General features: G+C 44.0%; 1 protein-coding gene across 1 annotated transcript; it reads left to right on the forward strand.

The window, feature by feature from the left end:
• Positions 1 to 776: 776 nt before the first annotated feature.
• On the forward strand, positions 777 to 27980 carry LOC106598924 (putative serine carboxypeptidase CPVL). Its single transcript, XM_045719185.2, has 13 exons — positions 777 to 917; positions 1154 to 1332; positions 1720 to 1838; positions 2436 to 2550; positions 16528 to 16586; positions 17007 to 17086; positions 20206 to 20272; positions 20545 to 20667; positions 20888 to 21019; positions 21159 to 21257; positions 21440 to 21613; positions 23339 to 23521; positions 27465 to 27980. The coding sequence occupies exons 1-13, from the start codon at positions 910 to 912 to the stop codon at positions 27561 to 27563; spliced, it is 1437 nt and encodes a 478-aa protein (XP_045575141.1). The 5' UTR covers positions 777 to 909; the 3' UTR covers positions 27564 to 27980.

Here is a 27980-nt window from a genome sequence, read left to right on the forward strand (position 1 = left end):
CTAAACTAACAGGTTCATTTCCACCACACACGGACTCCACCCAACTTCCTTTGTGAAAAATTGGGTGACATACTCTCACCCTTTCTTTTCTCTCTCCTGTCTTTTTCTTTCTTTTCATGTTTGGAAGCCTGATTTTTCTTTAGGAAGCTGAGACATGCTCCACCGGTAATTCACTGCTAGCAAGTACCGTTCACGCCTGGTTTGGGGGTTAGGTCCGAACCATTTGATGTAAACAATCATTTAATATTGAAAGAAATGTACCTAATGTTCTAATACTTTTTTAGGGCCCCTTTCAGTCACAGGCCCTTAGAATCGTCCTAACTTCCCTCCACACACAGCGCCCCTGCCTCACATAGCATGCATGTGTGTGTTTCTCAGACCACACAATTTAAAATCTATTTAGCTAGGCATACTAAAATGTCTCCCACGATTAGGGGAATGTATCAATTTGAGTGTAGGCTCTAGCCTGCATTTGGTAAAAATGTTAGTGCCTCACTTCATTTATTAACCATGTGCACATAAATAATTCACCCAAGATAAACATGTGAATAGGCCTATATCCATTTATCTAAAACCAAAAAGCTAAAAATACAATGCCTGAAGAAAAAAGTAACATTCATGAACCATCTGGATAGACCGTAAACAAATGGTGTCGAACTTAGCAGTTGTGAAAGTTCTTGGACATTTAGAATTGTTGAGAAGCAGAACCAGAAACGGACTGTCGGGATGAGGATTTGATTGCGCAAGACAGCATGAAATCACATGACCACTCACCCAGTTGATCATGTGACCAATCCATTTTTGTAACAACAGCCGAGCAGCAACGTGAAACTACAGATGATCTGATTTATCTTCCTTCTATTACACGGATTAGCTGGCTGCTCTGAACTCCAGAGGAGGCGAGCCCAAATGATGAGGTATGTTTGCAAAATAAAGCTGTATGAAAGTCTGGTCATTGGTTATTCAGTGCAGTTCTCTCAATGGTTATTTGACTAGGCTAGCTAATTCCTTCTTTTTTTATATTGAACATACTTTAAAAAATACATGCGCAAACTAGCTAAAGCAGACATTTGATGATGCAAAAATGTGTGAGAATGAAATTGTGTTGAAACTAAACTATCAAATGTATCTGCTCTCCACTCACCCCTGACAGAATGTTGAAGGAGACGCTGTGTGTCCTCCTGTGGGCTTCCCTGGAGGCAACACAGTCAAGGGGCTGCTCGAGTTTCTTCTGCCGGAAATCTCACCGTGTCAGCATGCTCTCCAGAGGAGCCGACCCTGGCAAGCCGCTCTTTCTCACCCCCTACCTGGAAAAGGGCAACATCGAAGAGGGTAGGTTGGTTTACTTTACTCAGAAACGATATTTTGGTATTTTGTTCATTTGTTCAACTGTTAATACTATCCCTAATGTTGTACATGGCAGTTGTCAAATGTAAAAAAAAAAAATAGACGAGATTGCGTTATGCATCATATGTTATTTGCATCATTAACACAGTTAGGATCCCCATTAGCTGTTGCACGTGCAGCAGCTACTCTTCCTGGGGTCCACGCCACAAAACATGACATGACACTGTGCAGAACAGTTCTTACGATGTTGTGACGTTAACATCATGAATGTTACAGTATTACACAGAAGTCTGATGAAGACTAATCATAGTGTTCAGATGAAACTAGGTTTGGGACAGTTATTTGAAAGCAATGACCTGTTCTCTCTTTCAGCCCGGAAGCAGAGTCTGGTAGGTCCCCTGCCTGGTGCCAGTGTGAAGAGTTATGCCGGCTACCTCACTGTCAACAACAAATACAACAGTAACCTCTACTTCTGGTTCTTCCCTGCTCAGGTACACTACACTACAGTACTATCTGTCCCAAATGGCACCCTGTTCCCTTTGTAGTGCACTACTTTTGACCAGGGCCCCATAGAGAATAGGGTGCCACCCATATCAGCTGCAGTGTTCTCCTCCTCAGTTTCACTCATGACAGGAATGAACAGCACGTGTTTGTCTAGCAATCACCTTTTATCAGCTCCTGTAAAGGACTGTGTGACTCAGGGCAACGTTTTATTTGGATTGTACATTTCAACATGTTTTGGTTTCAGAAAACTTAACAAAAGACTTATGGGCTTAGCCCCTATAAAGTAAGTACAAAACAAGTCCTTTCTGCTACCTACATTACCAAGGTCCTAGTGATAAAACAGTGTTTACTTCCTAACTGGGTGTCAACGACTGAGCCACAAGGTGACAGTGTTGTATTAGAAGGGCTTTGGGTGGAGGCCTCTCACTGCGAGTTCCAGTATCCACCGTTAGATAACTACTAACCTGTATCTGTCTGTCTGTCTGTCTGTCTGTCTGTCTGTCTGTCTGTCTGTCTGTCTGTCTGTCTGTCTGTCTGTCTGTCTGTCTGTCTGTCTGTCTGTCTGTCTGTCTGTCTGTCTGCAGGAGAGGCCTGAGACCGCTCCAGTCCTGCTGTGGCTGCAGGGGGGTCCTGGGGGCACGTCTATGTTTGGGCTGTTTGTAGAACATGGACCCTACGTTGTATTGAAGAACCTAACAGGTACCAACATAGCCATATGTGTCTGTACTGACCCCTGTCTAGTGTATAATAACATGTCTGTACTGACCCCTGTCTAGTGTATAATAACGTGTCTCTGTACTGACCCCTGTCTAGTGTATAATAACGTGTCTGTACTGACCCCTGTCTAGTGTATAATAACGTGTCTCTGTACTGACCCCTGTCTAGTGTATAATAACGTGTCTCTGTACTGACCCCTGTCTAGTGTATAATAACGTGTCTGTAATGACCCCTGTCTAGTGTATAATAACGTGTCTGTACTGACCCCTGTCTAGTGTATAATAACGTGTCTGTACTGACCCCTGTCTAGTGTATAATAACGTGTCTATACTGACCCCTGTCTAGTGTATAATAACGTGTCTGTACTGACCCCTGTCTAGTGTATAATAACGTGTCTCTGTACTGACCCCTGTCTAGTGTATAATAACGTGTCTCTGTACTGACCCCTGTCTAGTGTGTAATAACGTGTCTGTACTGACCCCTGTCTAGTGTGTAATAACGTGTCTGTACTGACCCCTGTCTAGTGTGTAATAACGTGTCTGTACTGACCCCTGTCTAGTGTATAATAACGTGTCTCTGTACTGACCCCTGTCTAGTGTGTAATAACGTGTCTCTGTACTGACCCCTGTCTAGTGTGTAATAACGTGTCTCTGTACTGACCCCTGTCTAGTGTATAATAACGTGTCTGTACTGACCCCTGTCTAGTGTATAATAACGTGTCTCTGTACTGACCCCTGTCTAGTGTATAATAACGTGTCTGTACTGACCCCTGTCTAGTGTGTAATAACGTGTCTGTACTGACCCCTGTCTAGTGTGTAATAACGTGTCTCTGTACTGACCCCTGTCTAGTGTGTAATAACGTGTCTGTACTGACCCCTGTCTAGTGTATAATAACGTGTCTGTACTGACCCCTGTCTAGTGTATAATAACGTGTCTGTACTGACCCCTGTCTAGTGTATAATAACGTGTCTGTACTGACCCCTGTCTAGTGTATAATAACGTGTCTGTACTGACCCCTGTCTAGTGTATAATAACGTGTCTGTACTGACCCCTGTCTAGTGTGTAATAACGTGTCTCTGTACTGACCCCTGTCTAGTGTATAATAACGTGTCTGTACTGACCCCTGTCTAGTGTATAATAACGTGTCTGTACTGACCCCTGTCTAGTGTATAATAACGTGTCTCTGTACTGACCCCTGTCTAGTGTGTAATAACGTGTCTCTGTACTGACCCCTGTCTAGTGTGTAATAACGTGTCTCTGTACTGACCCCTGTCTAGTGTATAATAACGTGTCTGTACTGACCCCTGTCTAGTGTATAATAACGTGTCTCTGTACTGACCCCTGTCTAGTGTATAATAACGTGTCTGTACTGACCCCTGTCTAGTGTATAATAACGTGTCTCTGTACTGACCCCTGTCTAGTGTATAATAACGTGTCTGTACTGACCCCTGTCTAGTGTGTAATAACGTGTCTGTACTGACCCCTGTCTAGTGTGTAATAACGTGTCTCTGTACTGACCCCTGTCTAGTGTGTAATAACGTGTCTGTACTGACCCCTGTCTAGTGTGTAATAACGTGTCTGTACTGACCCCTGTCTAGTGTATAATAACGTGTCTGTACTGACCCCTGTCTAGTGTATAATAACGTGTCTGTACTGACCCCTGTCTAGTGTATAATAACGTGTCTGTACTGACCCCTGTCTAGTGTATAATAACGTGTCTCTGTACTCACCCCTGTCTAGTGTATAATAACGTGTCTGTACTGACCCCTGTCTAGTGTATAATAACGTGTCTGTACTGACCCCTGTCTAGTGTATAATAACGTGTCTGTACTGACCCCTGTCTAGTGTATAATAACGTGTCTCTGTACTCACCCCTGTCTAGTGTATAATAACGTGTCTCTGTACTGACCCCTGTCTAGTGTATAATAACGTGTCTGTACTGACCCCTGTCTAGTGTATAATAACGTGTCTGTACTGACCCCTGTCTAGTGTATAATAACGTGTCTGTACTGACCCCTGTCTAGTGTATAATAACGTGTCTGTACTGACCCCTGTCTAGTGTGTAATAACGTGTCTCTGTACTGACCCCTGTCTAGTGTATAATAACATGTCTGTACTGACCCCTGTCTAGTGTATAATAACGTGTCTCTGTACTGACCCCTGTCTAGTGTATAATAACGTGTCTGTACTGACCCCTGTCTAGTGTATAATAACGTGTCTCTGTACTGACCCCTGTCTAGTGTGTAATAACGTGTCTGTACTGACCCCTGTCTAGTGTATAATAACGTGTCTGTACTGACCCCTGTCTAGTGTGTAATAACGTGTCTGTACTGACCCCTGTCTAGTGTATAATAACGTGTCTCTGTACTGACCCCTGTCTAGTGTGTAATAACGTGTCTCTGTACTGACCCCTGTCTAGTGTATAATAACGTGTCTGTACTGACCCCTGTCTAGTGTATAATAACGTGTCTGTACTGACCCCTGTCTAGTGTATAATAACGTGTCTCTGTACTGACCCCTGTCTAGTGTGTAATAACGTGTCTCTGTACTGACCCCTGTCTAGTGTATAATAACGTGTCTGTACTGACCCCTGTCTAGTGTATAATAACGTGTCTCTGTACTGACCCCTGTCTAGTGTATAATAACGTGTCTGTACTGACCCCTGTCTAGTGTATAATAACGTGTCTCTGTACTGACCCCTGTCTAGTGTATAATAACGTGTCTGTACTGACCCCTGTCTAGTGTATAATAACGTGTCTCTGTACTGACCCCTGTCTAGTGTATAATAACGTGTCTGTACTGACCCCTGTCTAGTGTGTAATAACGTGTCTGTACTGACCCCTGTCTAGTGTGTAATAACGTGTCTCTGTACTGACCCCTGTCTAGTGTGTAATAACGTGTCTGTACTGACCCCTGTCTAGTGTGTAATAACGTGTCTGTACTGACCCCTGTCTAGTGTATAATAACGTGTCTGTACTGACCCCTGTCTAGTGTATAATAACGTGTCTGTACTGACCCCTGTCTAGTGTATAATAACGTGTCTGTACTGACCCCTGTCTAGTGTATAATAACGTGTCTCTGTACTCACCCCTGTCTAGTGTATAATAACGTGTCTGTACTGACCCCTGTCTAGTGTATAATAACGTGTCTGTACTGACCCCTGTCTAGTGTATAATAACGTGTCTGTACTGACCCCTGTCTAGTGTATAATAACGTGTCTCTGTACTCACCCCTGTCTAGTGTATAATAACGTGTCTCTGTACTGACCCCTGTCTAGTGTATAATAACGTGTCTGTACTGACCCCTGTCTAGTGTATAATAACGTGTCTGTACTGACCCCTGTCTAGTGTGTAATAACGTGTCTCTGTACTGACCCCTGTCTAGTGTATAATAACGTGTCTCTGTACTGACCCCTGTCTAGTGTATAATAACGTGTCTGTACTGACCCCTGTCTAGTGTATAATAACGTGTCTGTACTGACCCCTGTCTAGTGTATAATAACGTGTCTCTGTACTCACCCCTGTCTAGTGTATAATAACGTGTCTCTGTACTCACCCCTGTCTAGTGTATAATAACGTGTCTCTGTACTGACCCCTGTCTAGTGTATAATAACGTGTGTCTGTACTGACCCCTGTCTAGTGTATAATAACGTGTCTGTACTGACCCCTGTCTAGTGTGTAATAACGTGTCTGTACTGACCCCTGTCTAGTGTATAATAACGTGTCTCTGTACTGACCCCTGTCTAGTGTATAATAACGTGTCTCTGTACTGACCCCTGTCTAGTGTGTAATAACGTGTCTCTGTACTGACCCCTGTCTAGTGTATAATAACGTGTCTCTGTACTGACCCCTGTCTAGTGTATAATAACGTGTCTCTGTACTGACCCCTGTCTAATGTATAATAACGTGTCTGTACTGACCCCTGTCTAGTGTATAATAACGTGTCTGTACTGACCCCTGTCTAGTGTACTGACCCCTGTCTGTACTGACCCCTGTCTAGTGTATAATAACGTGTCTCTGTACTGACCCCTGTCTAGTGTATAATAACGTGTCTGTACTGACCCCTGTCTAGTGTATAATAACGTGTCTCTGTACTCACCCCTGTCTAGTGTATAATAACGTGTCTCTGTACTCACCCCTGTCTAGTGTATAATAACGTGTCTCTGTACTGACCCCTGTCTAGTGTATAATAACGTGTGTCTGTACTGACCCCTGTCTAATGTATAATAACGTGTCTGTACTGACCCCTGTCTAGTGTATAATAACGTGTCTGTACTGACCCCTGTCTAGTGTACTGACCCCTGTCTGTACTGACCCCTGTCTAGTGTATAATAACGTGTCTCTGTACTGACCCCTGTCTAGTGTATAATAACGTGTCTGTACTGACCCCTGTCTAGTGTATAATAACGTGTCTCTGTACTCACCCCTGTCTAGTGTATAATAACGTGTCTCTGTACTCACCCCTGTCTAGTGTATAATAACGTGTCTCTGTACTGACCCCTGTCTAGTGTATAATAACGTGTGTCTGTACTGACCCCTGTCTAGTGTATAATAACGTGTCTGTACTGACCCCTGTCTAGTGTGTAATAACGTGTCTGTACTGACCCCTGTCTAGTGTATAATAACGTGTCTCTGTACTGACCCCTGTCTAGTGTATAATAACGTGTCTCTGTACTGACCCCTGTCTAGTGTGTAATAACGTGTCTCTGTACTGACCCCTGTCTAGTGTATAATAACGTGTCTCTGTACTGACCCCTGTCTAGTGTATAATAACGTGTCTCTGTACTGACCCCTGTCTAATGTATAATAACGTGTCTGTACTGACCCCTGTCTAGTGTATAATAACGTGTCTGTACTGACCCCTGTCTAGTGTACTGACCCCTGTCTGTACTGACCCCTGTCTAGTGTATAATAACGTGTCTGCACTGACCCCTGTCTAGTGTATAATAACGTGTCTGTACCTGACCCCTGTCTAGTGTATAATAACGTGTCTCTGTACTGACCCCTGTCTAGTGTATAATAACGTGTCTGTACTGACCCCTGTCTAGTGTATAATAACGTGTCTCTGTACTGACCCCTGTCTAGTGTGTAATAACGTGTCTGTACTGACCCCTGTCTAGTGTATAATAACGTGTCTCTGTACTGACCCCTGTCTAGTGTGTAATAACGTGTCTCTGTACTGACCCCTGTCTAGTGTGTAATAACGTGTCTGTACTGACCCCTGTCTAGTGTGTAATAACGTGTCTGTACTGACCCCTGTCTAGTGTGTAATAACGTCTGTACTGACCCCTGTCTAGTGTGTAATAACGTGTGTCTGTACTGACCCCTGTCTACTGTGTAATAACGTGTCAGTACTGACCCCTGTCTAGTGTGTAATAACGTGTCTCCACTGACCCCTGTCTAGTGTATAATAACGTGTCTGTACTGACCCCTGTCTAGTGTATAATAACGTGTCTGTACTGACCCCTGTCTAGTGTATAATAACGTGTCTCTGTACTGACCCCTGTCTAGTGTGTAATAACGTGTCTGTACTGACCCCTGTCTAGTGTATAATAACGTGTCTCTGTACTGACCCCTGTCTAGTGTGTAATAACGTGTCTCTGTACTGACCCCTGTCTAGTGTGTAATAACGTGTCTGTACTGACCCCTGTCTAGTGTGTAATAACGTGTCTGTACTGACCCCTGTCTAGTGTGTAATAACGTCTGTACTGACCCCTGTCTAGTGTGTAATAACGTGTGTCTGTACTGACCCCTGTCTACTGTGTAATAACGTGTCAGTACTGACCCCTGTCTAGTGTGTAATAACGTGTCTCCACTGACCCCTGTCTAGTGTATAATAACGTGTCTGTACTGACCCCTGTCTAGTGTGTAATAACGTGTCTCTGTACTGACCCCTGTCTAGTGTATAATAACGTGTCTCTGTACTGACCCCTGTCTAGTGTGTAATAACGTGTCTCTGTACTGACCCCTGTCTAGTGTATAATAACGTGTCTGTACTGACCCCTGTCTAGTGTATAATAACGTGTCTGTACTGACCCCTGTCTAGTGTATAATAACGTGTCTCTGTACTGACCCCTGTCTAGTGTGTAATAACGTGTCTCTGTACTGACCCCTGTCTAGTGTATAATAACGTGTCTGTACTGACCCCTGTCTAGTGTATAATAACGTGTCTCTGTACTGACCCCTGTCTAGTGTATAATAACGTGTCTGTACTGACCCCTGTCTAGTGTATAATAACGTGTCTCTGTACTGACCCCTGTCTAGTGTATAATAACGTGTCTGTACTGACCCCTGTCTAGTGTGTAATAACGTGTCTGTACTGACCCCTGTCTAGTGTGTAATAACGTGTCTCTGTACTGACCCCTGTCTAGTGTGTAATAACGTGTCTGTACTGACCCCTGTCTAGTGTATAATAACGTGTCTGTACTGACCCCTGTCTAGTGTATAATAACGTGTCTGTACTGACCCCTGTCTAGTGTATAATAACGTGTCTGTACTGACCCCTGTCTAGTGTATAATAACGTGTCTCTGTACTCACCCCTGTCTAGTGTATAATAACGTGTCTGTACTGACCCCTGTCTAGTGTATAATAACGTGTCTGTACTGACCCCTGTCTAGTGTATAATAACGTGTCTGTACTGACCCCTGTCTAGTGTATAATAACGTGTCTCTGTACTCACCCCTGTCTAGTGTATAATAACGTGTCTCTGTACTGACCCCTGTCTAGTGTATAATAACGTGTCTGTACTGACCCCTGTCTAGTGTATAATAACGTGTCTGTACTGACCCCTGTCTAGTGTGTAATAACGTGTCTCTGTACTGACCCCTGTCTAGTGTATAATAATGTGTCTCTGTACTCACCCCTGTCTAGTGTATAATAACGTGTCTCTGTACTCACCCCTGTCTAGTGTATAATAACGTGTCTCTGTACTGACCCCTGTCTAGTGTATAATAACGTGTGTCTGTACTGACCCCTGTCTAGTGTATAATAACGTGTCTGTACTGACCCCTGTCTAGTGTGTAATAACGTGTCTGTACTGACCCCTGTCTAGTGTATAATAACGTGTCTCTGTACTGACCCCTGTCTAGTGTATAATAACGTGTCTCTGTACTGACCCCTGTCTAGTGTATAATAACGTGTCTGTACTGACCCCTGTCTAGTGTATAATAACGTGTCTGTACTGACCCCTGTCTAGTGTATAATAACGTGTCTGTACTGACCCCTGTCTAGTGTATAATAACGTGTCTGTACTGACCCCTGTCTAGTGTATAATAACGTGTCTGTACTCACCCCTGTCTAGTGTATAATAACGTGTCTGTACTGACCCCTGTCTAGTGTGTAATAACGTGTCTCTGTACTGACCCCTGTCTAGTGTATAATAACGTGTCTCTGTACTGACCCCTGTCTAGTGTATAATAACGTGTCTCTGTACTGACCCCTGTCTAATGTATAATAACGTGTCTGTACTGACCCCTGTCTAGTGTATAATAACGTGTCTGTACTGACCCCTGTCTAGTGTACTGACCCCTGTCTGTACTGACCCCTGTCTAGTGTATAATAACGTGTCTCTGTACTGACCCCTGTCTAGTGTATAATAACGTGTCTGTACTGACCCCTGTCTAGTGTATAATAACGTGTCTCTGTACTCACCCCTGTCTAGTGTATAATAACGTGTCTCTGTACTCACCCCTGTCTAGTGTATAATAACGTGTCTCTGTACTGACCCCTGTCTAGTGTATAATAACGTGTGTCTGTACTGACCCCTGTCTAGTGTATAATAACGTGTCTGTACTGACCCCTGTCTAGTGTGTAATAACGTGTCTGTACTGACCCCTGTCTAGTGTATAATAACGTGTCTCTGTACTGACCCCTGTCTAGTGTATAATAACGTGTCTCTGTACTGACCCCTGTCTAGTGTGTAATAACGTGTCTCTGTACTGACCCCTGTCTAGTGTATAATAACGTGTCTCTGTACTGACCCCTGTCTAGTGTATAATAACGTGTCTCTGTACTGACCCCTGTCTAATGTATAATAACGTGTCTGTACTGACCCCTGTCTAGTGTATAATAACGTGTCTGTACTGACCCCTGTCTAGTGTACTGACCCCTGTCTGTACTGACCCCTGTCTAGTGTATAATAACGTGTCTGCACTGACCCCTGTCTAGTGTATAATAACGTGTCTGTACCTGACCCCTGTCTAGTGTATAATAACGTGTCTCTGTACTGACCCCTGTCTAGTGTATAATAACGTGTCTGTACTGACCCCTGTCTAGTGTATAATAACGTGTCTCTGTACTGACCCCTGTCTAGTGTGTAATAACGTGTCTGTACTGACCCCTGTCTAGTGTATAATAACGTGTCTCTGTACTGACCCCTGTCTAGTGTGTAATAACGTGTCTCTGTACTGACCCCTGTCTAGTGTGTAATAACGTGTCTGTACTGACCCCTGTCTAGTGTGTAATAACGTGTCTGTACTGACCCCTGTCTAGTGTGTAATAACGTCTGTACTGACCCCTGTCTAGTGTGTAATAACGTGTGTCTGTACTGACCCCTGTCTACTGTGTAATAACGTGTCAGTACTGACCCCTGTCTAGTGTGTAATAACGTGTCTCTACTGACCCCTGTCTAGTGTATAATAACGTGTCTGTACTGACCCCTGTCTAGTGTGTAATAACGTGTCTCTGTACTGACCCCTGTCTAGTGTATAATAACGTGTCTCTGTACTGACCCCTGTCTAGTGTGTAATAACGTGTCTCTGTATTGACTCCTGTCTAGTGTGTAATAACGTGTCTCTGTACTGACCCCTGTCTAGTGTGTAATAACGTCTGTACTGACCCCTGTCTAGTGTGTAATAACGTGTGTCTGTACTGACCCCTGTCTACTGTGTAATAACGTGTCAGTACTGACCCCTGTCTAGTGTGTAATAACGTGTCTCTACTGACCCCTGTCTAGTGTATAATAACGTGTCTGTACTGACCCCTGTCTAGTGTGTAATAACGTGTCTCTGTACTGACCCCTGTCTAGTGTATAATAACGTGTCTCTGTACTGACCCCTGTCTAGTGTGTAATAACGTGTCTCTGTATTGACTCCTGTCTAGTGTGTAATAACGTGTCTCTGTACTGACCCCTGTCTAGTGTGTAATAACGTGTCTGTACTGACCCCTGTCTAGTGTATAATAACGTGTCTCTGTACTGACCCCTGTCTAGTGTATAATAACGTGTCTCTGTACTGACCCCTGTCTAGTGTGTAATAACGTGTGTCTGTACTGACCCCTGTCTAGTGTGTAATAACGTGTGTCTGTACTGACCCCTGTCTAGTGTATAATAACGTGTCTGTACTGACCCCTGTCTAGTGTATAATAACGTGTCTCTGTACTGACCCCTGTCTAGTGTATAATAACGTGTCTCTGTACTGACCCCTGTCTAGTGTATAATAACGTGTCTCTGTACTGACCCCTGTCTAGTGTGTAATAACGTGTCTGTACTGACCGCTGTCTAGTGTATAATAACGTGTCTCTGTACTGACCTCTGTCTAGTGTGTAATAACGTGTCTCTGTACTGACCCCTGTCTAGTGTGTAATAACGTGTCTGTACTGACCCCTGTCTAGTGTATAATAACGTTTGTCTGTACTGACCCCTGTCTAGTGTATAATAACGTGTCTCTGTACTGACCCCTGTCTAGTGTATAATAACGTGTCTTTGTACTGACCCCTGTCTAGTGTATAATAACGTGTCTCTGTACTGACCCCTGTCTAGTGTATAATAACGTGTCTGTACTGACCCCTGTCTAGTGTATAATAACGTGTCTGTACTGACCCCTGTCTAGTGTATAATAACGTGTCTCTGTACTGACCCCTGTCTAGTGTATAATAACGTGTCTCTGTACTGACCCCTGTCTAGTGTATAATAACGTGTCTCTGTACTGACCCCTGTCTAGTGTGTAATAACGTGTCTGTACTGACCGCTGTCTAGTGTATAATAACGTGTCTCTGTACTGACCTCTGTCTAGTGTGTAATAACGTGTCTCTGTACTGACCCCTGTCTAGTGTGTAATAACGTGTCTGTACTGACCCCTGTCTAGTGTATAATAACGTGTGTCTGTACTGACCCCTGTCTAGTGTATAATAACGTGTCTCTGTACTGACCCCTGTCTAGTGTATAATAACGTGTCTTTGTACTGACCCCTGTCTAGTGTATAATAACGTGTCTCTGTACTGACCCCTGTCTAGTGTATAATAACGTGTCTGTACTGACCCCTGTCTAGTGTATAATAACGTGTCTGTACTGACCCCTGTCTAGTGTGTAATAACGTCTCTGTACTGACCCCTGTCTGTACTGACCCCTGTCTAGTGTGTAATAACGTGTCTGTACTGACCCCTGTCTAGTGTGTAATAACGTGTCTGTACTGACCCCTGTCTAGTGTATAATAACGTCTCTGTACTGACCCCTGTCTAGTGTGTAATAACGTGTGTCTGTACTGACCCCTGTCTACTGTGTAATAACGTGTCTGTACTGACCCCTGTCTAGTGTGTAATAACGTGTCTCTGTACTGACCCCTGTCTAGTGTGTAATAACGTGTCTGTACTGACCCCTGTCTAGTGTGTAATAACGTGACCCCTGTCTAGTGTGTAATAACGTGTCTGTACTGACCCCTGTCTAGTGTGTAATTACGTGTGTCTGTACTGACCCCTGTCTAGTGTGTAATAACGTGTCTCTGTACTGACCCCTGTCTAGTGTGTAATAACGTGTCTGTACTGACCACTGTCTAGTGTGTAATAACGTGTCTCTGTACTGACCCCTGTCTAGTGTGTAATAACGTGTCTCTGTACTGACCCCTGTCTAGTGTATAATAACGTGTCTCTGTACTGACCCCTGTCTAGTGTGTAATAACGTGTCTCTGTACTGACCCCTGTCTAGTGTGTAATAACGTGTCTCTGTACTGACCGCTGTCTAGTGTATAATAACGTGTCTCTGTACTGACCCCTGTCTAGTGTATAATAACGTGTCTCTGTACTGACCCCTGTCTAGTGTATAATAACGTGTCTGTACTGACCCCTGTCTAGTGTATAATAACGTGTCTCTGTACTGACCCCTGTCTAGTGTATAATAACGTGTCTGTACTCACCCCTGTCTAGTGTATAATAACGTGTCTCATTACTGACCCCTGTCTAGTGTGTAATAACGTGTGTCTGTACTGACCCCTGTCTAGTGTATAATAACGTGTCTCTGTACTGACCCCTGTCTAGTGTGTAATAACGTGTCTCTGTACTGACCCCTGTCTAGTGTGTAATAACGTGTCTGTACTGACCCCTGTCTAGTGTGTAATAATGTGTCTCTGTACTGACCCCTGTCTAGTGTATAATAACGTGTCTCTGTACTGACCCCTGTCTAGTGTATAATAACGTGTCTCTGTACTGACCCCTGTCTAGTGTATAATAACGTGTCTGTACTCACCCCTGTCTAGTGTATAATAACGTGTCTCTGTACTGACCCCTGTCTAGTGTGTAATAACGTGTCTCTGTACTGACCCCTGTCTAGTGTATAATAACGTGTCTGTACTGACCCCTGTCTAGTGTATAATAACGTGTCTGTAATGACCCCTGTCTAGTGTATAATAACGTGTCTCTGTACTGACCCCTGTCTAGTGTATAATAACGTGTCTGTACTGACCCCTGTCTAGTGTATAATAACGTGTCTCTGTACTGACCCCTGTCTGGTGTGTCTCTGTACTGACCCCTGTCTAGTGTGTAATAACGTGTCTGTACTGACCCCTGTCTAGTGTGTCTCTGTACTGACCCCTGTCTAGTGTATAATAACGTGTCTCTGTACTAACCCCTGTCTAGTGTGTAATAACGTGTCTGTACTGACCCCTGTCTAGTGTGTAATAACGTGTCTCTGTACTGACCCCTGTCTAGTGTGTAATAACGTGTGTCTGTACTGACCCCTGTCTAGTGTATAATAACGTGTCTCTGTACTGACCCCTGTCTAGTGTATAATAACGTGTCTGTACTGACCCCTGTCTAGTGTATAATAACGTGTCTGTACTGACCCCTGTCTAGTGTATAATAACGTGTCTCTGTACTGACCCCTGTCTAGTGTGTAATAACGTGTCTGTACTGACCCCTGTCTAGTGTGTAATAACGTGTCTCTGTACTGACCCCTGTCTAGTGTGTAATAACGTGTGTCTGTACTGACCCCTGTCTAGTGTATAATAACGTGTCTGTACTGACCCCTGTCTAGTGTATAATAACGTGTCTGTACTGACCCCTGTCTAGTGTAAAATAACGTGTCTGTACTGACCCCTGTCTAGTGTATAATAACGTGTCTCTGTACTGACCCCTGTCTGTCATTTCTATTTTATCACGTATCTCTGTTCCTACTGCAGTGGTAGGATCTTCATCTCTCTCCGCGTATCTCTGTTCCTACTGTAGTGGTAGGACCTTCATCTCTCTCCGTGTATCTCTGTTCCTACTGTAGTGGTAGGACCTTCATCTCTCTCCGTGTATCTCTGTTCCTACTGTAGTGGTAGGATCTTCATCTCTCTCCGCGTATCTCTGTTCCTACTGTAGTGGTAGACCCTTCATCTCTCTCCGTGTATCTCTGTTCCTACTGTAGTGGTAGGATCTTCATCTCTCTCCGCGTATCTCTGTTCCTACTGTAGTGGTAGGATCTTCATCTCTCTCCGTGTATCTCTGTTCCTACTGTAGTGGTAGACCCTTCATCTCTCTCCATGTATCTCTGTTCCTACTGTAGTGGTAGACCCTTCATCTCTCTCCGTGTATCTCTGTTCCTACTGTAGTGGTAGACCCTTCATCTCTCTCCGCGTATCTCTGTTCCTACTGTAGTGGTAGACCCTTCATCTCTCTCCGCGTATCTCTGTTCCTACTGTAGTGGTAGGATCTTCATCTCTCTCCGTGTATCTCTGTTCCTACTGTAGTGGTAGGATCTTCATCTCTCTCCGTGTATCTCTGTTCCTACTGTAGTGGTAGGACCTTCATCTCTCTCCGTGTATCTCTGTTCCTACTGTAGTGGTAGACCCTTCATCTCTCTCCATGTATCTCTGTTCCTACTGTAGTGGTAGGACCTTCATCTCTCTCCGTGTATCTCTGTTCCTACTGTAGTGGTAGGACCTTCATCTCTCTCCGTGTATCTCTGTTCCTACTGTAGTGGTAGACCCTTCATCTCTCTCCGTGTATCTCTGTTCCTACTGTAGTGGTAGGATCTTCATCTCTCTCCGTGTATCTCTGTTCCTACTGTAGTGGTAGGATCTTCATCTCTCTCCGTGTATCTCTGTTCCTACTGTAGTGGTAGGACCTTCATCTCTCTCCGTGTATCTCTGTTCCTACTGTAGTGGTAGGATCTTCATCTCTCTCCGTGTATCTCTGTTCCTACTGTAGTGGTAGGACCTTCATCTCTCTCCGTGTATCTCTGTTCCTACTGTAGTGGTAGACCCTTCATCTCTCTCCATGTATCTCTGTTCCTACTGTAGTGGTAGACCCTTCATCTCTCTCCGCGTATCTCTGTTCCTACTGTAGTGGTAGACCCTTCATCTCTCTCCGCGTATCTCTGTTCCTACTGTAGTGGTAGGATCTTCATCTCTCTCCGTGTATCTCTGTTCCTACTGTAGTGGTAGGACCTTCATCTCTCTCCGTGTATCTCTGTTCCTACTGTAGTGGTAGACCCTTCATCTCTCTCCGTGTATCTCTGTTCCTACTGTAGTGGTAGGATCTTCATCTCTCTCCGTGTATCTCTGTTCCTACTGTAGTGGTAGGACCTTCATCTCTCTCCGCGTATCTCTGTTCCTACTGTAGTGGTAGGATCTTCATCTCTCTCCGTGTATCTCTGTTCCTACTGTAGTGGTAGACCCTTCATCTCTCTCCATGTATCTCTGTTCCTACTGTAGTGGTAGGATCTTCATTTCTCTCCATGTTTTGATGTGTTATTTCACCTGTTTACAGTGGGCTACAGAGACTATCCCTGGACATCCAGATACTCTGTTCTGTACATCGACAATCCAGTACGTATGGCTTCTACTTCCTTAGTGTGAATGTATGAACACAGTTTGCTTGCATCCAAATGGCACCCTATTCCCTTTATAGTGCTCTACTTTTGACCAGGTCCTCTTGTCAAAAGAAGTGTACTAAATAGGGAATAGGGTGCCATTTAGGACATCCTCTATCACACAGGTTTGATTTGGTTTCTAGGCTGCTTTAATAGTTTTCTCATAAAAATGTGTGTAATGTTACTTAATAGTATGTGAATATAATGTAATGTTACCTAACAGCATGTACAGTGTGTGAATGTAATGTTACATAACAGCATGTACAGTGTGTGAATGTAATGTTACATAACAGCATGTACAGTATGTGAATGTAATGTTACATAACAGCATGTACAGTATGTGATTGTAATGTCAGGTGTGTGTTTTCTTGTCCAGGTAGGAACAGGGTTCAGTTTCACTGATGATGACCGAGGCTTTGCTCAGAACCAGGATGATGTAGGCAGAGATCTGTACAGGTAAGACTGGTCACTGAGGTTCTGGGTGCATTAGGCTGTATTTACAGACAGCTCAATTCTGATCTTTTATTCACCAATTGGTCTTTTGACCAATCAGACCAGCTCTTTTGCCCATAATAATGGGCAAAAGATCAGAATTGAGCTGCCTGTGTAAACACAGCCTTACACTATGCACAGATTATAATATCATTCTATCATATTGATGTGGTTCCTGAGATGGAAAACACTTCTCTAAGCGTTGTAAAGATCTGATGGTGGCCTTTCTGAGTGGTGCAGCGGTTTAAGGCACTGCAGGGCTTGAGGCCTCACTACAGATCCGGGTTCGATCCCGGGCTGTGTTGCAGCCGGGCCGCGACCGGGAGGCCCATGAGGCGACGCACAATTGGCCCAGCGTCGTCCGGTTAGGGGAGGATTTGGCCGCCTGGGATGTCCTCTTCCCATCGCGCTCTAGCGACTCCTGTGGTGGGCCGAGCGCATGCGCGCTGACACAGTTAAATCAAAGTTTATTTGTCACGTGCGCTGAATACAACAGGTGTAGACCTTACAGTGAAATACTTACTTACAGGCTCTAACCAATAGTGCAAAAAAGGTGTTAGGTAAAGAAATAAAACAACAGTAAAAAGACAGGCTATAGAGGTAACGAGGCTATAAAAGTAGCGAGGCTACATACAGACACCTGTTAGTCAGGCTTATTGAGGTAGTATGTACATGTAGATATGGTTAAAGTGACTATGCATATATGATGAACAGAGAGTAGCAGTAGCGTAAAAGAGGGGTTGGCGGGTGGTGGGTGGCGGGACACAATGCAGATAGCCTGGTTAACCAATGTGCGGGAGCACTGGTTGGTCGGCCCAATTGAGGTAGTATGTACATGAATGTATAGTTAAAGTGACTATGCACATATGATAAACAGAGAGTAGCAGCAGCGTAAAAAGAGGGTTTGGGGGGGGGCACACAATGCAAATAGTCCGGGTAGCCATTTGATTACCTGTTCAGGAGTCTTATGGCTTGGGGGTAAAAACTGTTGAGAAGCCTTTTTGTCCTAGACTTGGCACTCCGGTACCGCTTGCCATGCGGTAGTAGAGAGAACAGTCCATGACTGGGGTGGCTGGGGTCTTTGACAATTTGTAGGGCCTTCCTCTGACACCGCCTGGTGTAGAGGTCCTGGATGGCAGGCAGCTTAGCCCCAGTGATGTACTGGGCCGTACGCACTACCCTCTGTAGTGCCTTGTGGTCAGAGGCCGAGCAATTGCCGTACCAGGCAGTGATGCAACCAGTCAGGATGCTCTCGATGTTGCAGCTGTAGAACCTTTTGAGGATCTAAGGACCCATGCCAAATCTTTTTAGTTTCCTGAGGGGGAATAGGCTTTGTCGTGCCCTCTTCACGACTGTCTTGGTGTGTTTGGACCATTCTAGTTTGTTGTTGATGTGGAGGCCAAGGAACTTGAAGCTCTCAACCTGCTCCACTACAGGCCCGTCGATGAGAATGGGGCGTGCTCGGTCCTCCTTTTCCTGTAGTCCACAATCATCTCCTTAGTCTTGGTTATTTTGAGGGATAGGTTGTTATTCTGGCACCACCTAGCCAGGTCTCTGACCTCCTCCCTATAGGCTGTCTCGTCGTTGTCGGTGATCAGGCCTACCACTATTGTGTCATCTGCAAACTTAATGATGGTGTTGGAGTCGTACCTGGCCATGCAGTCATGGGTGAACAGGGAGTACAGGAGGGGACTGAGCACGCACCCCTGTGGAGCTCCAGTGTTGAGGATCAGCGTGGCAGATGTGTTGCTACCTACCCTCACCACCTGGGGGCGGCCCGTCAGGAAGTCCAGGATCCAGTTGCAGAGGGAGGTGTTTAGTCCCAGGATCCTTAGCTTAGTGATGAGCATTGAGGGTACTATGGTGTTGATCGCTGAGCTGTAGTCAATGAATAGCATTCTCACATAAGTGTTCCTTTTGTCCAGGTGGGAAAGGGCAGTGTGGAGTGCAATAGAGATGGCATCATCTGTGGATCTGTTTGGGCGGTATGCAAATTGGAGTGGGTCCAGGGTTTCTGGGATAATGGTGTTGATGTGAGCCATTACCTGCCTTTCAAAGCACTTCATGGCTACGGACGTGAGTGCTTTGGGTCTGTAGTCATTTAGGCAGGTTGCCTTACTGTTCTTGGGCACATGGACTATGGTGGTCTGCTTGAAACATGGTGGTATTACAGACTCAATCAGGGACATGTTGAAAATGTCAGTGAAGACAACTGCCAGTTGGTCAGCACCTGCCCAGAGCACACGTCCTGGTAATCCGTCTGGCCCCGCAGCCTTGTGTATGTTGACCTGTTTAAAGGTCTTACGTCGGCTACGGAGAGCGTGATCACACAGTCGTCCGGAACAGCTGATGCTCTCATGCATGCGTTAGTGTTGCTTGCCTCGAAGCGAGCATAGAAGTGATTTAACTTGTCTGGTAGGCTCATGTCACTGGGCAGCTCGCAGCTGTGCTTCCCTTTGTAGTCTGTAATAGTTTGCAAGCCCTGCCACATAAGACGAGTGTCGGAGCCGGTGTAGTATGATTCAATCTTAGCCCTGTATTGACGCTTTGCCTGTTTTGATGGTTCGTCACAGGGCATAGCAGGATTTCTTGTAAGCTTCCGGGTTAGAGTCCCGGAGCACCTTGAAAGCGGCAGTTGTACGGTGTTCCCTCCGACACATTGGTGCGGCTGGCTTCCGGATTAAGCGAGCAGTGTGGCAAGAAGCAGTGCGGCTTGGCAGGGTCGTGTTTCGGAGGACGCATGTCAAATATACATCTAGAACCTTGGTTATGGCACCATGGTCTCTGCTCAATGTACATCTAGGACCTTGGTTATGGCACCATGGTCTCTGCTCAATGTACATCTAGGACCTTGGTTATGGCACCATGGTCTCTGGTCAATGTACATCTAGGACCTTGGTTATGGCACCATGGTCTCTGCTCAATGTACATCTAGGACCTTGGTTATGGCACCATGGTCTCTGGTCAATGTACATCTAGGACCTTGGTTATGGCACCATGGTCTCTGGTCAATGTACATCTAGGACCTTGGTTATGTCACATGGCACCCATTGTTTTTCTCATCTTGTGTCTTTGTCCTCTAGTGCATTGACTCAGTTCTTCCAGATCTTCTCTGAGTATCAGTCCAATGACTTCTATGCTACAGGAGAGGTGAGTTTGGTTCTAGTCTCCACATCTGTGTTACACATAACATTACACAACTTCCCTACATCCTAGTTGGCAAGTTCCCCAAATCCTAGCTACAAAGACATCTGCTTTTTATTCCCTTTTATGATGTTGAACAAGGTCTTAAAATTGTTATTTTAGGGTCTCTGCTATAGCAACAAGAATAATCTTTCCACATAAATGCATAATAACATCAAATTGAAATGACTCAGAACGCAGACACTAAAATTGATTGGAATTGTCCTCGATGTCCTCAGTCCTATGCAGGAAAGTATGTCCCTGCCATTGGTTACTACATCCATAAGCATAACCCCATTGCTAAGGTGAAGATCAACTTCAAGGGAGTTGCCATTGGAGACGGCCTCTGTGACCCAGAGCTGGTGGGTTGTGTTTTAATACACTGTGATTTCAACTTTACTCAGCATTGTTTGACACTTCTGATTTAATATGAAATATATCATTAAGAAATATTAGTATATCTCCAGGATGAAAAAAAATGTTGTTTTTGTTCTTCATTTGTTCTTTCTGTTGGTCTTACTTGTTCTGTCTCTCTCTCTCTCCCTCTCTCCCATTTGCTCTCTCTCCCCTTCTCTCTCTCAGATGCTGGGAGGGTATGGAGACTTCCTGTACCAGACAGGTCTGATAGACATGCTCCAGAAACAGTATGTTGAGCAGCAGACAGCCAGCGGGGTGCAGCTCATCCAGCAGGAGAAATGGGTGGAGGCCTTTGAGGTAAGACACTGACTGCATCTGCTAACACAATAACCTGTGTGTTTTTGTTGTCCACTCCACATATCTGAATGTATGTCAGTCATTCTTTCAAGGCTTCCAACTTCCTGGTACATTCTTCCACTATCCTCATGTCCTACAGGTATTTGACAGCTTGCTGAATGGTGACATTCTGCCGTACCCCTCGTTCTTCCAGAACGCCACTGGCTGCTCCAACTACTTCAATTACTTGCAGTGTCAGGTAGGTACACAGAGCAAGGTTTACACAGATGCCTAACTGTTTGAATAAAGGTTGAGTTATATTACCCAGAGAAGGTATATTTCCTGAATGAAATGTGTCTTCTTACAAGGCTTACACACAGATGCACGTTTTAAATAAAGGTTAAATAATAAAATGTTATGTTATGGTTCTCTATGCTACAGGAGCCTGCAGACCAGGAGTATTTCTCCCAGTTTGTGACGCTGGCAGAGGTGCGGCGCTCCATCCACGTGGGGAACCTGACGTTCCACGACGGCTCAGAGGTGGAGAAACATCTGCTGCAGGACGTCATGAAGAGCATCAAACCCTGGCTCGCCACGCTCATGGACAACTACAGGGTGAGACTAGAGTCAATGCCCATCTAGCACTCAGACATGCTACGGTTCTATTAACAGCACAGATATATAATATATGCCATTTAGCAGAGGCTTTTATCCAGAGACACTGACGCGTGCGTACATTTTATGTATGGGTGGCCCAGGGAATCTAACCCACAATCCTTGCTCTGCGAGCGGCGCGCTCTACCTACTGAGCCATGGTTTAACTTTGGTTTACAGTATCAGTCACGAGCTAGAGTATCAGTCACTAGCTACGGTGTCAGTCACTAGCTACGGTGTCAGTCACTAACTACGGTGTCAGTCACTAGCTAGAGTATCAGTCACTAACTACGGTGTCAGTCACTAGCTACGGTGTCAGTCACTAGCTACGGTGTCAGTCACTAGCTACGGTGTCAGTCACTAGCTACGGTGTCAGTCACTAACTACGGTGTCAGTCACTAGCTAGGGTGTCAGTCACTAGCTACGGTGTCAGTCACTAACTACGGTGTCAGTCACTAACTACGGTGTCAGTCACTAACTAGGGTGTCAGTCACTAGCTAGAGTATCAGTCACTAGCTAGGGTGTCAGTCACTAGCTAGAGTATCAGTCACTAGCTACGGTGTCAGTCACTAGCTAGAGTATCAGTCACTAGCTACGGTGTCAGTCACTAGCTACGGTGTCAGTCACTAGCTAGAGTATCAGTCACTAGCTAGAGTATCAGTCACTAGCTAGAGTATCAGTCACTAGCTAGAGTATCAGTCACTAGCTAGGGTATCAGTCACTAGCTACGGTGTCAGTCACTAGCTAGAGTATCAGTCACTAGCTACGGTGTCAGTCACTAGCTACGGTGTCAGTCACTAGCTAGAGTATCAGTCACTAGCTACGGTGTCAGTCACTAGCTACGGTGTCAGTCACTAACTACGGTGTCAGTCACTACGGTGTCAGTCACTAGCTAGGGTGTCAGTCACTAGCTAGGGTGTCAGTCACTAGCTAGGGTGTCAGTCACTAGCTAGGGTGTCAGTCACTAGCTAGAGTATCAGTCACTAGCTACGGTGTCAGTCACTAGCTAGAGTATCAGTCACTAGCTACGGTGTCAGTCACTAGCTAGAGTATCAGTCACTAGCTACGGTGTCAGTCACTAGCTAGAGTATCAGTCACTAGCTAGAGTATCAGTCACTAGCTACGGTGTCAGTCACTAGCTAGGCTGTCAGTCACTAGCTACGGTGTCAGTCACTAGCTACGGTGTCAGTCACTAGCTACGGTGTGAGTCACTAACTACGGTGTCAGTCACTAGCTACGGTATCAGTCACTAGCTACGGTGTCAGTCACTAGCTACGGTGTCAGTCACTAGCTACGGTGTCAGTCACTAGCTACGGTGTCAGTCACTAGCTACGGTGTCAGTCACTAGCTAGAGTATCAGTCACTAGCTAGAGTATCAGTCACTAGCTACAGTATCAGTCACTAGCTACGGTGTCAGTCACTAGCTACGGTGTCAGTCACTAGCTACGGTGTCAGTCACTAGCTACGGTGTCAGTCACTAGCTACGGTGTCAGTCACTAGCTACGGTGTCAGTCACTAGCTACAGTGTCAGTCACTAGCTACGGTGTCAGTCACTAGCTACGGTGTCAGTCACTAACTCCTCTCCTCAGCTATTGTTTGGACCACTATACTGTAATCATTGAATAAATGCCTTATCTGTGTTTCTCTCTTTCTTCTGTACACACACACACACACACATACACACAGGTGTTGATTTACAGTGGTCAGCTGGATGTGATTGTGGCGGCCCCCCTGACCGAGAGGTTCCTGCCCACGGTGAACTGGACCGGGGCTGATGAGTTCAACAAAGCCTCTCGCTTCCATTGGAAGATCCAGCCAGAGGACACAGAGGTGGCTGGATATGTACGCCAAGTAGGGGAATTCTACCAGGTGAGTACTGTATGTCTGTGTCCAGGGGCCAGATTTACAAAACCTTCTTAAGAAGACATTTCTTCTTAACTGCCATTTTATTCCTTAACCTCTATGGGCTAGAACCCGTGGTGCACTCCATCAACAGCAGGTGCATTTCAAGAGCGGCAAATTTGAATCCAAATAAATGTCAAAATTCAAATTTTTCAAACATACAACTATTTTACACCCTTTGAAAGATAAACATCTCCTTAATCTAACCACGTTTTACGATTTCAAAAAGGTTTTACGGCGAAAGCATAAATTTAGAGTATGTTAGGACAGTACATTTACAAGAGTTGTGTGTAATGTTTTGTCAATTCAAAGACAGGGTCACCAAAACCATAAAACCAGCTAAAATGATGCACTAACCTTTTACAATCTCCATCAGATGACACTCCTAGGACATTATGTTAGACAATGCATGCATTTTTAGTTCTATCAAGTTCATATTTATATCCAAAAACAGCGTTTTACTATGGCATTGATGTTGAGGAAATCGTTTCCCTCCAATAACCGGCAGTCAAGTCAACACCACAAATTAAATAATTAAAATTAGAAAACATTGGTAAAATATTATATTGTCATTTAAAGAATTATAGATTTACATCTCTTGAACGCAATCAACTTGCCAGATTTAAAAATAACCTTACTGGGAAATCACACTTTGCAATAATCTGAGCACTGCGCCCAGAAAAATACGCGTTGCGATACAGACTAGACGTCATGTTGGGGAGATCTAAAATCGAAAATACTATGTAAATAATCCATTACCTTTGATTCTCTTCATCAGATGTCACTTCCAGGTATCACAGGTCCATAACGAATGTAGTTTTGTTCAAAAAAGCTCATCATTTATGTCCAAAAATCTCCGTCTTGTTAGCACATGATCTAAGCCAGCCGGACTTCTCGTCATGAACGAGGGGAAAAAATATATTTACGTTCGTTCAAACATGTCAAACGTTGTATAGCATAAATCATTAGGGCCTTTTTTAACCAGAACATGAATAATATTCAAGGTGGACGAATGCATACTCTTTTATAACGTATTGGAACGAGGGTACCCAACATGAACTCGCGCGCCAGGTGTCTAATGGGCCATCATCGTTCCATGGCTCTTGTTCGGTCAGATCTCCCTCCAGAAGACTCAAAACACTTTGTAAAGGCTGGTGACATCTAGTGGAAGCAATAGGAAGTGCCAAAATATTCCTCAGCCCCTGTGTTTTTCAATGGGATAGGTTTAAAGGTAATACAACACATCAGGTATCCACTTCCTGTCAGAAAATGTCTCAGGGTTTTGCCTGCCAAATGAGTTCTGTTATACTCACAGACACCATTCAAACAGTTTTAGAAAATTTAGGGTGTTTTCTATCCATATGTAATAAGTATATGCATATTCTAGTTACTGGGTAGGAGTGGTAACCAGATTAAATCGGGTATGTTTTTTTATCCAGCCGTGTCAATACTGCCCCCTAGCCCTAACAGGTTAACTATTGACTTAAGAAGAAAGTTAAGCAAAGTTGCTATTCCTCAAAAAGGTTAGAGGAAATTCTCTTGCACTATTTCTTATGTTTCTCCTTAAGCAAAAAGTTAAGAAGAAATGAGATTCTTGGAAATAAAGTTCTTGGAAGTGTTCTTGAACTCCGAGATAGCTGAACCATTGTCTTCTCTCCGGGCAGTGAGAGAAAAAGCTCATGAAAGCAATTGAACATGTTTAATTCACTCACAAACGTCATCTGAAAGTTTCAGTATTTATTATTTTAAACCCAAGAACATGTTTTAGAAGAGTAATCTCAGTTGGACATTTGCTAACCTGATTGCCATTGCTAGCCAGATAGCTAGCTAAATCGGTTGCCTAGCAACACACATCTTAAGAAGATACAGTTGAGGTTGGAAGTTTACATACACTTAGGTTGGAGTCATTAAAACTCGTTTTCAACCACTCCACAAAGTTCTTGTTAATAAACTATAGTTTTGGCAAGTCGGTTAGGACATCTACTTTGTGCATGACACAAGTCATTTTTCTAACAATTGTTTACATACAGATTATTATACTTATAATTCACTGTATCACAATTCCAGCTGGTCAGAAGTTTACATACACTAAGTTGACTGTGCCTTTAAACAGCTTGAAAAATTCCAGAAAATTATGTCGTGGCTTTAGAAGCTTCTGATAGGCTAATTGACATCATTTTAGTTAATTGGAGGTGTACCAATTAACTACCATGTATTTCAAGGCCTACCTTCAAACTCAGTGCCTCTTTGCTTGACATCATGGGAAAATCTAAAGAAATCAGCCAAGACTCCGAAAAAAAATTGTAGACCTCAACCTTCCAAACGCCTGAAGGTACCACGTTCATCTGTACAAACAATAGTACGCAAGTATAAACACCATGGGACCACACAGCTGTCATACCGCTCAGGAAGGAGACGTGTTCTGTCTCCTAGAGATTAATGTACTTTGGTGAGAAAAGTGCAAATCAATCCCAGAATAACAGCAAAGGACCTTGTGAAGATGCTGGAGGAAACCGGTACAAAAGTATCTATATCCACAGTAAAACGATTTCTATATAGAAATAACCTGAAAAGCCGCTAAGCAAGGAAGAAGCCACTGCTCCAAAACCCCCATAAAAAGCCAGACTACGGTTTGCAACTGCACTTGGGGACAAAGATCGTACTTTTGGAGAAATGTCCTCTGGTCTGATGAAACAAAAATAGAACAGTTTGGCCATAATGACCATTGATATGTTTGGAGGAATAAGGGGGATGCTTGCAAGCTGAAGAACACCATCCCAACCGTGAATCACGGGGGTGGCAGCATCATGTTGTGGGTGTGCTTTGCTACAGGAGGGACAGGTGCACTTTACAAAATAGATGGCATCATGAGGTAGGAAAATTATGAAGATATATTGAAGCAACATCTCAAGACATCAGTCAGGAAGTTAAAGCTTGGTCGTCCAAATGGACAATGACCCAAAGCATACTTCCGAAGTTGTGGCAAAATGACAACAAAGTCGAGGTATTGGAGTGGCCATCACAAAGCCCTGACCTCAATCCTATAGAAAATTTGTGGGCAGAACTGAAAAAGCGTGTGCGAGCAAGGAGGCCTACAAACCTGACTCAGTTACACCAGCTCAGTCAGGAGGAATGGGCCAAAATTCAACCAACTTATTGTGGGAAGCTTGTGGAAGGCTACCTGAAATGTTTGACCCAAGTTAAACAATTTAAAGGCAATGTTACCAAATACTAATTGAGTTTATGTAAACTTCTGACCCACTGGGAATGTGATGAAAGAAATAAAAGCTGAAAGAAATAATTCTCTCTACTATTATTCTGACATTTCACATTCTTAAAATTAAGTGGTGATCCGAACTCACCTAAGACAGGGAATATTTACTAGGATTAAATGTCAGGAATTGTGAAAAACTGAGCTCAGGTGTATGTAAACTTCCGACTTCAATGGTACATAAGAAGATATTTGAGGAGTTTGTAAGAAAATCATTCAATCTTAAGAAATTGTTGAGGAATTGCACTTACAAATTATCTTAAACTTATTTATTTTTATTTTTATGCAGCTTCTTAAGTTATTTGCGTAAGAAGGTTTTTGTGAATCTGGGCCCAGGACTTTACTGGGTATTCAGGGCATTTGGCCACCCTTTAAAATGGAAAATGTTAACGTAGCATAACTAAACATAATGTGAGTAATTTAGCAGTAGCTCTCATGCAGAACACCTTAGTCAGTGCATTCAACTAAGTTCAGTCAAAAAAACAAGCACATAACAATTATTGCAAGTAGAGTCTTATTCAAAATCGCTGTGCCAGGAAGATAAGATCAACTTTATGGACACCAGGTGGGAACACAGTGCTGCTGATGGGGAAACTGGTTCACGTGCTAAACCTGTCTGTTTGTCTCCTTGTCATGCAGGTGATTATACGAGGGGGAGGGCACATACTACCGTACGACCAACCACAGAGGTCCTTTGATATGATTGACAGATTCCTCTCAACACAGGGATTTATTTGAGTGAGCGGGACTGAGCAGGAACACAGTTGATCAGAGTTCCTCCACCTTTTGATTCAGACTGTCTCCAGATTCCCAGTGGCTGTTTATTTCAAACACTATTGATTTTAGCAAGTTCGGAACCATGGAAAGCCAATTATACATGGTAGAGGTCTATCACCTAGAAAATAATACATGTCATGGATAGAGACGTTTGGACAGCTATGCTACCTTCATCAGAGTTTAATGACATCCTACTTTAACCCTCAGATTGTAACTGCACTCTGATGCACTGCCAACCAATTCTCATGTTTGCTATTCTGTGGATCCGTCAAAATGAATATTTTTTTGAATAATGATATATGTTGCACATGATCAATATATGATTAAGATGAAGAGATGGCACACAATGCAATTGTAATAAAAAATAAATGAAACAAA

The sequence above is a fragment of the Salmo salar genome, chromosome 05 (genome assembly GCF_965601325.2).
Source record: "Salmo salar chromosome 05, fSalSal1, whole genome shotgun sequence".
In the NCBI taxonomy this organism is placed as follows: Eukaryota; Metazoa; Chordata; class Actinopteri; order Salmoniformes; family Salmonidae; genus Salmo; species Salmo salar.